Below are 13402 nucleotides of genomic sequence, written 5' to 3'. Positions count from 1 at the left end.
AGAGCATCCTATTCAGCTTCTTGTCCATTCCGGATGAATCTGTATTTCATTATTTTAGAGAATGTTTTCAGGACTGGGGATGACACCAGACTTTTTCTTCCTGGAGCATATTTCTTTCTTCTTTTATTAATATTCTGCAATTTACAGAAAAAGTGTCATATTGGTACAAGTTTTAATCAAGTAGCATGCCAAATTCAAAACAAAAAAAATGAAAATAAATAAATCTGTTTGTATGAATATTTGTTTTTTTCATAGAAAGACATGGCCTAGACTAGGCCTCTGAAAGCTAAAAATAGATGCAAAAATTTATTGAGAATAGCTGTCTGATATTCTGTCAGTAATCTTTTATCCATTGCTAAATGATAACTTGAAGTCTCTTTGACTTAGGTTTTAATAGGTTACCATAGCACATATTTAATAATTGAAGTTACAAGTAGTTAGTTTTCCCACAAAGCCGTTTACTTTTCTAACTCTTTTTCATGGCAGAGAGTGTTTATGGTTGACAGCCTTTTTCCTTGACGTATGAATTTCTTATTGTCTTTCCTTCATTTTTTTTTTTTTGCTAATCTCTGTAAATAAATATATTATTAGTGTAAATTATACTATTTGTGTAAATTATTTTATTTGATGTATTACCCAGAATTTCTCTTTTAGAAGATGACATCTTTTCAGCATACCATTTCTAGCTTTCTTGCTCTGGGAAACGTGATGACATCTTCTATTTCTTCTGCATCTGATCATGGAGAAGATACTTATACAATTGAAGTGACAATATTTTCACATAGACATGTGCAAACATTAGCACAGTGGTTTATAGAGAGTGTTGTAGATTCCAATTAAATCTGTTACTGGAAAATGCTGTAGTAAGCTAGACTGTGTCCATTAAATGTCACATTGGTGAGATCTCAGTGACTGGAATAAGCTTAAAGTGACTCTCCAAAAGAAAGGTCATCAGAAAAAAAGGGACTCATTACTTTGGTAGATGCTTCTCGATAGTGTAGCTAAACCACTGACTACGTTTGCAGAGCTGTCCATTTCTACGTGAAGTGTCCCCTGTTACAGTGCAGTTACACACACACACTGTTTTAACAGTGAAGCTGGTATTAGAAAATGAAGTATTTTATTTAATTCTGAAAAAGATTTTATAAGGTGATGAACAATGTAATAACCTGAAAGGGTGCTTTTCTTTATTCGTAACTATAAAATTGATTTAAAGTATCTTACAGTAGCCCTTCTTACCTTGAAAGCTTTTCAGTATCTCCAAATGGACAATAAAATTAAAAATAACGCATTCAGTAATACATAATCAGGTTTACATGTAAAGTTTTTACTCCATTGCACATGCTTTCAGTGTTAAGATGACAGTAAATTAGAATGTACACTACAGTAGTAAACCCATTATTAGTATCATATAATCATAGAATGGCTTAAGCTGGAAGGGACCTTAGAGATTATTTTAATCCATCCTCCCTGTCACCAGAGATGCCACCTCTCGACTACATCAGGCAACACATGGGGACTGAACAGGAATCGAACTCATGACCTTGGCGTTGTTAGCACCACCCTCAACTGACTGAGCTAACTGCCCTCCTAAGAAATATCAAATATTTTCCAGTATGGCGCTCTCTGATTTTTACTTTGTTTTCTTAAATTCTAGTCACTCAGACTTAATCATGACGTAACCAGAGGTAGAACAAGTCAGAATAGACCGCGCCTGGAGCAGAATTTTTCACCCTAGAAGAAGTTGGACTCTAATGATTTGAAATATTCAAAAATCACTTAGCACTTAGGATGAAGTAATCCCAGTCAAGCAAGATTTTTTAAAATCATGATGATATCTGCAGTTATGTCTATCTAGAGATGTTCGTTCAAGGCTCGGAGTTATTCAAGTCATCAGAAACGTTGTGAATAGCAACACATCCTTTTCAGAAGAGCAAAGGCGTTCCAGTAGCTCACTAAATTACTTCTTAGTTTATTCCTTAATTATGTCATCCTTCTGAAGTACAGAGAATTCTTAGGAAGTTCCTCTTTCTTCTGAAGCATGAATGTTGGAAATAAAGCAAAGTATTTACTTTCCAACTAGGTAATCTTTTTGGTTTGCCCGAGTTGAGTGTCTTTATTGTCCATCTGTCATGATAACACACAGCACTACTGTGACAATAAAATGAAATATATGCTGATAGAGACTGGTGAGAGAAATGGTCAGCTAATGAGCAGGTGTGTTTAAGGACATGGTGTGGGGAGAGAAGCTTCATCTCTGTTCGGTTCTGTGAAAAAATGAACAGAATAATAAAGGGGGAAAAATTGTTTTCTTTTTAATTAAGACAAAAGAAAATTTAGAAACAGGATGAAAATGGAAAGATACAGAATTCTTAAAAGTTGATGCACAATGCAGGGAAATAGAAAATTTGATATATACTATATCATAGTATTCTCTGTTCTTCCTTATTATAAGGAGTGTATTACATTGTCTTACTCATGACTTCAGAACTGTCAGTGTTTAACAGGGAATAATTAATACCTATTTTTTGCATGTTCTGTGTCGCTGCATCATATATCGAGCCTTTCAATATTCTGGTATTAGTAACTCTTGAATTGTTGTTCCTTTTCCCAGTTTTTTAGGTGAATAATTTATGTAATTTTTACTTTTGTAGGTAGTCCACAACACGGCTGTTCCCAATGCACTGGCCGTTGATTGGATTGGGAAGAATCTCTATTGGTCTGATACTGAAAAGAGAATTATTGAGGTGTCTAAACTCAATGGCTTATACCCTACCGTCCTTGTGAGCAAAAGAGTGAAGTTTCCTAGAGATCTGTCTTTAGATCCTCAAGCTGGGTATGAAGCAGCCATTTTTGCAGTAATTCATATTTAATTCTCATTTTATATTTAACTATTTTTTATGGAAGACAGGAAATACTAATTAGTTTTTTATTATCTAACTTTCAGCTACACTGGATGTCAGTAGTCTAAAATGCATTGCCAGTACTTACTATATCATCTTTACATATAAAATTGGTATAATAGAAAGATGAATGCAGGTACTAAACCATGTTTTGTTATATTCACTACTCTGTAATTTATAATTTTTTTGGTAGGAGGAAAGGTGATGGGTATTGCAAAAAAAAATCCCAATATTTTACTTTTTTTAAGTGTGTTATTAATAGCAAAAAAGTTCATTTTACATGGAAGTCACTTCTTAACATTTTGTTTCATCCGTTCACTGAACTTCTTTGTTAGTATTCTTTTCTGTGTTTACGAGTTTCCAGAATAATTTAAGCCATTCAACTCCCTGTGGAAAGGTTGCCCTATGTGTGTATCATTAGGATAAATCTGCATAAATTGGGTGAATAAAGCTATTGTATTGTCTTATAACCCTCTTATATTATCATAGCTAATTAATAGTTCTCTTCCATCTCTAAATCCTAAGGCTAATAAATAATCTCAAATAGTCCTCTTAAGTGTCAGTGACAGGAGAAAATTGTTGACTCTGTATGGGCTCTACATAAACAACTGAAAGCAGTGTATTTCTGAACTTAAAAATGCAACCTATTTACTTCACAAGTTTGAAAAGTAATTTTCTAGCAGTTCTTAGAACCAGAATTTTCTTGTAATTATACCCTTTCTTCCCTGCAAATTTTGATAGGGATGATGGGAGACATTTGTTAAATGTATTCATGATACCAATCTTGAGTATCTCTCTTGGATTGACTGGACGTGCAGGATACATTTCCTGTGCCCCAGTCTTCTGGGAAGGTTTAGACATACAGAGGCATAATAAGCTTACTGTGTAGAGACAGCTTTCTGAGGCCAAGTTTAGTGTGTTTGGGTTTTGTTTTTTCTTAAAATAAATATTTTTTGGGGGGAAGGGGGTTATATGAAGAGCTGCTAGAAATAAAAACTATTTGCATTTCAAATTCAAAGTTCTCTTTTGAAATACTCTTAATTTTATTTCAGTGTTTTTCTCGCAAATGACAAATGCTAAATCAATGGTATTGTTGACACCGTACAACAGTAATGATATGTTTCCACAGGAAAAGGTTTTCACCGGAGTCATTGAAGACAGTTCCCTTTCTGTACTGCTTATGTGGAGCAGTCTCGGAGCCCACATATTGCACCTGTGTTTTGTAGGATACTCTTAGCTGTTCTTAGGGTCGTGGTTTTCTCCTGCACACAGATAGTATTTCTGGTGGCTATTAAGAATATGATTTTGAGAGCCTGTCCCAAATCTGTTAAGTAGAAGCATATCAGCTTCCCAGCTGGAAAGATCTCTCCTGAGGTTCTAAGGAATAGCATAAAACAGGAGCGATATACATCCATGCATATTGCTGTTTTAAAAATAAAAGAAAACAAAAGAAATCAAACCCTTCCCCAAACAAACTGGTTCTGCGTTGTGGCTAAATAGCATATTGAAGTGAAAATTGCCACTCAGCTTTTCAACAGTCTTTCTCAGTACAAGAAAGTGTTCTAATGTTTTGGAACTAGTACTTTAAATCCTAAGGTGTCAAGACTTAAGCAATTTAAATGCACTTTTTAATACTCCGTAATTAATATGATGAAATTACATCTAACATGAGGAGTCTTCCTTTACATTTAGCACACTTATTCTCAGACAGGTCTGGAAAAAGCCAAAAATCTATCTGGACAGGGAAAACATCATAGAATAATTGCTGATTTATTCTTGAGATGAACTAAGTAATTACTGTTGTTATTTTTGCATCTCTAAACAAAACAGCTGTTGTGTTTTGTTTTATAGATACTTATACTGGATTGATTGTTGTGAGTATCCTCACATTGGCCGTGTTGGCATGGATGGCTCCAGTCAAACAGTTGTCATAGAAACACAGATATCTAGACCTATGGCTCTTACAATAGATTATGTCAACCACAGACTCTATTGGGCTGATGAAAATCATATTGAGTTTTCTGACATGGATGGATCTCGTAGACATAAAGGTTGGTCAACAGCTTGCTTTTGAGGTTTTTTTTGTTTATTTTTTTTTCTTTTTGGTAAGTTTTAAATTGAAGGTGCTGTACATGTTATGTGTAATTATATGTAAAAATTGTACTTCTAAACATTTTTGCAACCTTTGTTGATATGTTGTTACCTTTGAATTAATATTTTAGAAGTTGCTTTTTCTATTCCTTCTCTGTTACAAAGATGAGTAATTTAAAAACATGCAATAATGAGTGCCCATGGAAAAAATGTCAAGTAAGAACAGAAACTTCAAGAACGGGTTCAACGATCGGAGGCTGCCCTGTCAGTTCTGTATGTGCAACATATGTTCTTGACAAAGTTACAAAGCCAGTTGAACTTGGCTGTTAAAAGTGCAAGGATTATGTCCTGCGTGCAATGTGTCAGAATGTGGGTAAAAGCAGTTTTTTCTCCAGCCTGAGAAAGACTGTAAATGCCTGGTAGTTTGCTCAACCTGAGTCAGTAGGGGAGACCAGTATTGCAAATGTAGTTTGGGACTTTCCTGGTAGATAGGCAAAATAATAACTTTTGAAATACTTGTGCAATGCAGTAATCTTTATCCCTCTGTTCTGCCTCTCACCTGACAGGTAATGAAAAAGCTAGTATCTTTTAGCTATAAAGTGTTTAACTATTTATTATATTTTTTACACTATGATGAATAGATCTCATATGATGTAATTAAAGACCTTTCATTGTAATTCAAATATATGAAATACTCAGTATCTGTGTTCTGGGTGGTTGGTTGGTTGGTTGGAGATGAAACTGTTACTTGAGCTTCTTTCCACAAGTTTTGCCCAAAACTCGGAGCTCCTGCTATCCTCGTAAAACTTCGTACATTTGGGTTTTGGGGTTTTTTTTTGAATTTTATCTCATTAGGGGCTTCTCCAGGTTTTCTCCGAAGAAGAGTTTATGAAATAACTACTTTATTTTCATATTTAAGCTTGGCTGTGAAACAAAGGTTTTCTAGCCCTTGTATTTGTGACTAGTAAGTTATAGCTAATGAAGAATTCTGTGACAGTTATTTGAGATGGTAGATGAGAGAGACTACAGCAATAGCTGTGAGAGCTGTAAACATTCCCATTAATCTCAGCGTTAAATTCTGTGGCTTTTGTACAGAACAAAGGACACTTGTAACCTGCTCACCTAAGCACTGCCTGCCCAGACGTACTCCCAAGTGCCAGCTGCACTGCTGCTAACAGTCTGGTTTTGATAGATGAAGGAAAGCTCTGTACTCCTCTTGATGTTATTTCTCATGCTTCTATCCTGCTATTTTGTTCTCATACAATTATCCTGTTACTCCTCTTTCTGGATCTTTCAAAGGAGAAAAGTAAATAATAGCCACTGTGTGTCTCTCAGCCCTAACCTGACTGCAGTGGTCAGACATATCTCGATTTTTTTTTTTTTTTACCTGAAAGTTTCAGAATTTTTCTTTCTCAGAGAATGTCTTCCTGTCACTAAATTTCAGAAAATAGCTGTGAAATTCCAGTCCTGCTGTCTTTGCTGTCCATTGCCTAGCTCTCCAGCCTGTGGATTTCTCTTGCCCGAGTGGGTAAAATTAACTTCAGGTGCTTTTATGTTCGCAGAGTTAGTGCCTTCCCCTGAGGATATGTGAACCTGAAGAAGAAGGAAATGTGTCACAAAGCCACAGCTGGGACCAGTGCAGTGTTTCATAAAACAAATTCTCTTTCTCATTCAACAGAGCACCCCCACTGCTAGTCTGAGACAGCCAAGTGCATTCATGACTACAGGGAAAGTGCCAGGAGTCAAATATCACTGGACACTCTGTAGGCTTCCCTGCCTGATAGTTTTGCCATTTCCGCCTGTGAATGCAAATTTGTACAGGTTTGGTACCAGTTAAATATCTGAGCCAAGGTCCAGATGTGACAGGGACTTTGTGTAAACCTGCTATCATACTACTATTGAGGACATGTCAAAGTCAGATGATATATAAATATTTAAGCAACGAGAAACATGCCTTGGGATAAAAAACCTGAGGTATTCTAATTATGTGAGAGGAAGATTGTCTCCTTAACTAATGCTCTTTGTCACTTTATTGTCAAGAGCTGCACTTAAAATGTGATTATCAAACCAAACTCAAGTTGCAGAAAAGTTCCTGTGGATTTAGCAAAGTGATGGAATCCTCAGTGTATGAAATGGATGAATCCTCCCTGTGAGTGCTCCAAAGGATGCTTGGAGACTTTTGCAAAGCTCCTACATAATGATCAATTTGTCTTGAATCAGAATCTTTTCTCTCTTGCCATTTGTCCTGGAACAAAATACAAAATAAATTTTGTATGTCATCATGTTTCAGCACAAGACTAGAAACATTACAGGAAGATAAACTTGCAAATTTATTGTCCTAATAAAGAAAACTCTGGAAAATTCAGTGGTTGGGGTCTAGCTTTCTGATATGAGAAATAATCCAGGTTGATAAGCGCTTAAATGAGAAAGATCAGGTTTATATCCTGTGGTAACTATGTCTCCTGAAGAGACGTGGATTTCACGGTCCATTTTCCTTTGTCATTTTGAGACGCTTTATATTATCAAAGTTAATAAGAGATGGTTGATTTAATTCTGTCGTTTGTGTTTGCAAATGAAGAAGGTTAAAGGCACACATATGATGCCCATAAATTACACACTTAGGGAGCAGAGGAAAAAGTCTAAATGGGAATCACGTGAGTGAAGCAATCTGAAGTGCTAGTTATTGTAAGCTAAGTGGTTTTTCACCTGTTTCTGTGACTTTGAGGATAAGACTAGCTTGCTCTGAGTTTTTTCTGAGAATGTTGTTTGGACCTTAAATTACCTGTTACAGAATGTATCAGAAAATGCCACAGAGGTTCCACAAGACCCATCAAATAATTATCTGATCGGAATGGGTGGATCTTAGAAAGAGAGTTATTGTATAATAGAGACTTCAATATTCCGTGCTCTGTGCTAGATAAGTCTTGAGGACAAACAGAACAATCTTAGGCTATGTACTGATGTGCTGTATGTTACACCAGGGAGTATTTATTCCAAGCATTGGGAGTTTACATGTGTTTTGGAAATTTGTATCTTAGGTTTAACACTTTTTGCAACAAGTTTTTTTCTTTCTTTCTTATGAATCTTAAAGATTTTTCAGGAAAACAGAACACCTGCTGCTTTTCTCTTGTAAAATTCCTTTGCGTTTCAATAGAGAAATGGTCTTTTATAATCATCAAGAGAGTCCCAGTAAGAACTTTGAAAACATGCTAACTAGGCCAGGAATCTTAGAGTACTCGGGAGCTCTTCTTGGCACTAGGGGCAGCAATGACCTTGCTTATCTATTTGAAGTTTAATGCCTGATTATGTAAACTGTCTTTAGAGCTTAGGCAGTTTCGGACTGCAGCATTCGCAAATGTTATGTGCAGTAAATGATTAAGCAAGCATTGAAGCACTAATCTGGCTAAGCTCTAAGCTAGTTTACATCTGTGATCTTTAAAAAAAAAAACAAAAAACAACAAACAAAAAAGTCATGTTTACAAACAACAAAACAACAAACAAAAAAAACAACAAAAAATCATACAACAACAACAAAAAAAAGTCAAACAACAAAAAAAAGTCATATTTAAGAATTTGTCAGACTTAAGAGCTGCTTTTGGTTCTCACTGCCCAGAGGAGATGGAAGCTTTGCCGTTCCCTGGGTATCTGATTGCTTCATGCAGGTTTTCCTATCCTTCAGAGCTCTTAAACCCCAGAGGTGCCTACCATTCTCCCATCATACTCTTTGAAGATGTGAATTTCAGTATAATGAAACTATAAAAGTGGAACCTGATAGTCCAGTTTGGGGAAGCGTAGAAGCTTCTCTGAGCTGACATTAGACCTTGACTATGTCGTGTTCTTTGATGTTTTACACTGTAAAAACAAGTGTTGTGCACGTCATGGCTTCATCTTACTGGGGCATGAAAATGAGAAAAGCGTTGAACCTTAAAGGAATTAAATATTTGTAAATGAATTTTTAAACTGTACAGTTAACAGAAAGTAAGTTTCCTACAGTATCTCCATCTGAAAAAAAATCTTCAATAATGGCTTCTGCTTTTTCTTTTCATTTTTACCACCTGTAATTTCAGAAATTCCTAATTCTGAGGACTTTGTGTCTAATTCTGAACACCAGCACCAGAGTTTTATAAACAAGTAAATCCAGTTATTTATGAAATTGCTGTAAAAGTAATCTAAGAGATTACAGAAAAGAGTTCCTTCCAGATTTATACTGCAGTTTTCATAGCTCAAAAATTAGAGAAGTGTGTAAAGAAGACTTCTCGCAGCAGATGAAATAAACAGTAGTTCTGGTAATGCAACAATTTTTTCCCAACTTCTGAGGACTCTGTAGAATTACTCGTTATAGCCCAACCTGATAGCACGAGTGGTAATTCCTTCACCTCCACTATTCCATTCTAGATTCAGTGTTCAGAATTGTTCATATAAAATTCTCCAATTCATACATCTTCCTAAATCTGTGTTGTATTCTACGTCTTTTAAATTGCAATATTCAGGAAAAATGCAGATTCACCTATATTAAAAGCAATTCCCACAGTTACATTACTGTAAGGTTCCACAGTCTCCAGTTTATGGAGCCCAGTTTATCAAGATTGCCAGCAGGTTGGTTTCTGTATCTTCCACTGTTCTTGTGATAATATGCACAAATTTGATTGGATTATAAACTTCTGAAAATATTTTTTTCTACATACTCATCAAAAACTTAGAGGACTGTATATTCCCATATAAGCTGGACATGCACCAACACAAATTTTAAAGGATGAGCATTCCTTTCCATGCAGTTGTTCCTGTCAGAAAGCAAACGGAACAAAGAACATAAAATACAGTTTTTCATGTGTCACAAGGTCTCCTCTCTTCATATCAACGCAATTAAAAAAAGGAGGGTTTTGATGAAGAAGGTTGCAGAGCATTTAACGACTCCTGTAGTCGTGGTAGAAGCTAAATGAGATAAAGCAAAAGGACGTAGCAGATCTGCTTATTTTTTTTCTGCGTAATTTAGCTTCCATTACTGGAATTAATGTATATATTCTATGAATAATGTGGGTTTCTTCTGTTCACAGAGTTTGACAGCTTTGCTTTTGTAAAGTAATAGTGATTATACAATGTCTTATCTGTTAAAAGAATTAGTGTTTTAATGTAATATACTTAAATTTAAATACATATGTCAAAATTGCACACTTTCACAAGCTCAATAGACATAATCTTATTGTCATTATTTAATATTAATTGCGTTGTCTGAGCACTTCAAAGTCTTCATCAAAAGGAGGAAGTACCAGGAGTAAGTACTACACAGAAATAAAAAAGTATTGACTAGGTCTCAGAGGAGGTTACAAGTTGAATGTAAAATGAGGTAAAAATGGTTACAAGGGAGTTCGAATGGAAAGAGGACGACAGTATGGGCCAGTAATTGCAGCATAAGAAAAGATGAATGATTTCCAAGTTTATTTGGTTTTGTACATATGGTGTTGTCCTTCCTTGTTTCTTAGTTCTTCCTTAGAGCTTATCAGTTCATTTGGGTCAAAATTTCAGTAGGTTTTTTGTTTTCTTTTATTTAATTCAGAAAATCAAGAGTTTCAGAGTGGAACACAAAAGAACACAGCCCAATTTTTAAGGTTTCTCTTCCTTTAGACTTCACACAAGGGCATGGCAAGGTTGCTGCAGTCCCTTATTTTTGGAAAGGGAAGGGACAGATGTCTTTCTAGCTAGGAAGTGATCAGCCAACTTCAGCCTGAACAGCAGCTGAATGCCAGCGAAAATCTAACCTTGGTGGGCATGATAGAGTGCAGATATTTTTCTTGTGTTTATTGGTTAGAAGTCAGCATTTGTCCTTTTTAAGGACACTTATTCTTGGCACATGGATTTTGCCAGCTGACAAGGAGACCTTTTTGTTGTTGTTTGTTGGAAATACTTGTGTTTCAGTAAAAGCTGAGGGAGACTGGGCTTCACTTCTTCTGTCTGGCCTCTTCAGTAAGCATATTTGGTGGTTAAGAAATCCTAGACAGCATGACTTTCACTCCTGAAATCAAATTAATATTTATTTATTTTTTTACTTAGCTAGAGGTACCCAGAAAATATGAAGGAAAAGGAGTTCACACAAGAGAAAAGTAAACATATTTATCACAAATATGACTTACAGAATATGAATTTATATTAATGGATCAAATTTTGTACTAAAAGCAGGAGAGGGACGTACATTTTAAGTCTGTGCATACTTCTCATGTGTCTGCATAATTGTGTTCATTCATACGGAGATATGTTGCTATTCTTCCCTTAAGTTCATGCAGTGCTTTACCTCCCTTCAGCAGTGTTATCTATTGTCATTTTTAATTGTGTTTGTATATCTAATAATTTTTATTTTCCAAAGCTTCAGATGTGTTTCAAGCCTCCCCTTTTCTTTCCTTTACCCTACCTGCCTGTATTTTTTCCTCCAGTTTTCTGCAGCTTTCTAATAGGCTTCTGCATTCCTTCTCTTTTCTACCTTCTCTTTCTTACCACGTTTCTTGCCCTCTTGTTGTTTGGTCAAGCACTCTTTTGGATGAGCACTCAGTGTAAGAGAATCCATGGTTTATGTGTCAAATGAAACCCCAGTGGAGAGCTAGAAGTGCCAGCAAAAACCCTTTTAGAAAACGGGGGAGTGGAAGGGACTTGCCCATCTCTGGTGGGAGAAGGCTGTGGTAGGAAAAATAGTCTCAAAAGCAAATTTCAAGTGCAGTTTTCTCCTCAGAAATTACTTAGGGTGGTGATTTTGCATACTATGTGTTTTGCCTGTCGTAATTGTTGAGTTGTTGAACGTAAGTAAAATGATTGTTACTGTCACAGAGTATAGCATTTCTTACTCATATATGATTCAGAGTCCATGTTGCAGCGTAGGAGAACTGGCATATATGTTCTGAGATGTACTGTATCGTGACCTGTAAGAAACTTGAGTCACTGCAGTAACTCAGTGGAAACAGTCAGCTATGTAACTCTGTTCAACGAAGGCTCTGGGAAAGGGGCTGAAGGCACTTCTCACCTCTTCTCTCACGCCGTAGCAGCTGCCCCATGTGCCATTCCGTGGTGACGGAGCTGGAGTCCTGCAGCACTTGGGCAGCCTCAGCCTGAACTGCACCTCAGCTACACTCGCTGACATTTCATCAGAGGGAAAAGAGAAGTAATATGTGTGGATTACGAGGTATTATTTAAGGATTTGATGTTCTAGCAATGAGAAAAAAGCACGCATAATAAGTACTGGTCTAGTAAAATACTTACGTGTTGCTTGAGGTGTGTCTGGTGGATTATTGGTCTGCAGGTGGAATGTTTTGTTTTATTTAGTCAATTTTTCTGAGTGTTTTGAGATGGATTTGGCTTCAGCTTATGTAACTGAGGTTTGGAATTTCTCCTGGAGGCCATGGGGCGACATTGTTATCAGAAAACAAAATCCAGTTGAACCTACAGGTAATGCTAGAAAGTAGTTGAGTGCAATTCTCGTGGCTCCGTGTTAAAATGTGACTGTTTAAAATTCTCCATGAATTTACTGGTTGAGATCTGACCCTTAAGTTAGTGTAATGTAATTTTTGTGTTTAACAGAATGTGTTACTTACTAACAGATTGTCAAGTAGGCATCTTGATTAGATTAAATGGTTTCAAACAGGTGAGGCGAGGGAAGCAGAGGTGTACTTATCAGTTATGACTAACCTGGCTTTCCTTGGATTTTGCAGAAAGTAGTCCATTTCCACAGTAGTTGCTAAAGAAAGGAGAGCAATAAGATGTGCTTTCGTGTTTAAAAGTGTAAATCACATTGTAATGTATGCTATGAGGTTTAGTAATTAGTATTGCAGCATCTAACTAATGTATGCCACTTAGGAAGAGAGAATCAGTGATGCAGCCAAGGTTTGCTTGAAGTTGAAGGAGAGACTGAAGAAAGAAAGTGGGTGTTTCTTCTACTACGTACATTTATGATAAATCAATAGCTGTCACCACCTGAAATTCTGTAAAGCTTGAAGCACTGATGTTGTCAAAGGCAAAGAATAAAGAGCATTGAGAGACTATTTTACTGTTCCTTCAGAAAATAAGATGTAATAATTCCCTCACTGTTTTATGTTCAGTTTTTCGTCATTCTTAGTTAATGTGAACTGTAGATTTTTTATAACCCATTACATGTCAACAGTTCTGATGTTCCTTTTTTATAATATACTACATGTTACAGTAAAGAAAATAATATTTAGCTATGATAGATCTATTCCTTAAACAGTAAAGTAAATCAGATTTAGCTGCCATTGAGTGTCTGTTTTCTGAAACTTCTCAGTTTTTACAGATGTATTATTGGTAAGAAAATGTATTTTTTGGTCAGCTCAGAAGAATTTTTATAAGAGACTTTTATACTGTGTGTTCAGTATTAATTCGGGGGTTTTTAAAGAATTTTTAGATTTTTATGA

The 13402-nt window shown here is 35.9% G+C and overlaps 1 protein-coding gene across 1 annotated transcript in view; it reads left to right on the top strand.

The window, feature by feature from the left end:
• LOC104279338 (low-density lipoprotein receptor-related protein 1B-like) overlaps nt 1–13402 on the top strand; it is a gene marked incomplete at its 5' end in the record, with an annotated part of 40778 nt that overhangs the window by 17294 nt on the left and 10082 nt on the right. Inside the window, 2 exons of the mRNA XM_009876585.1 lie at nt 2655–2836; nt 4755–4954. Of these exons, the coding sequence (XP_009874887.1) occupies nt 2655–2836; nt 4755–4954 (382 nt within the window). The remainder of the gene's footprint in view (nt 1–2654; nt 2837–4754; nt 4955–13402) is intronic.

The sequence above is a fragment of the Apaloderma vittatum genome, unplaced genomic scaffold (genome assembly GCF_000703405.1).
Source record: "Apaloderma vittatum isolate BGI_N311 unplaced genomic scaffold, ASM70340v1 Scaffold44969, whole genome shotgun sequence".
NCBI classification, from domain to species: Eukaryota; Metazoa; Chordata; class Aves; order Trogoniformes; family Trogonidae; genus Apaloderma; species Apaloderma vittatum.
The sequence above is the reverse complement of the archived record's forward strand: the minus strand, read 5'-3'. Positions and strand labels throughout refer to the sequence as shown.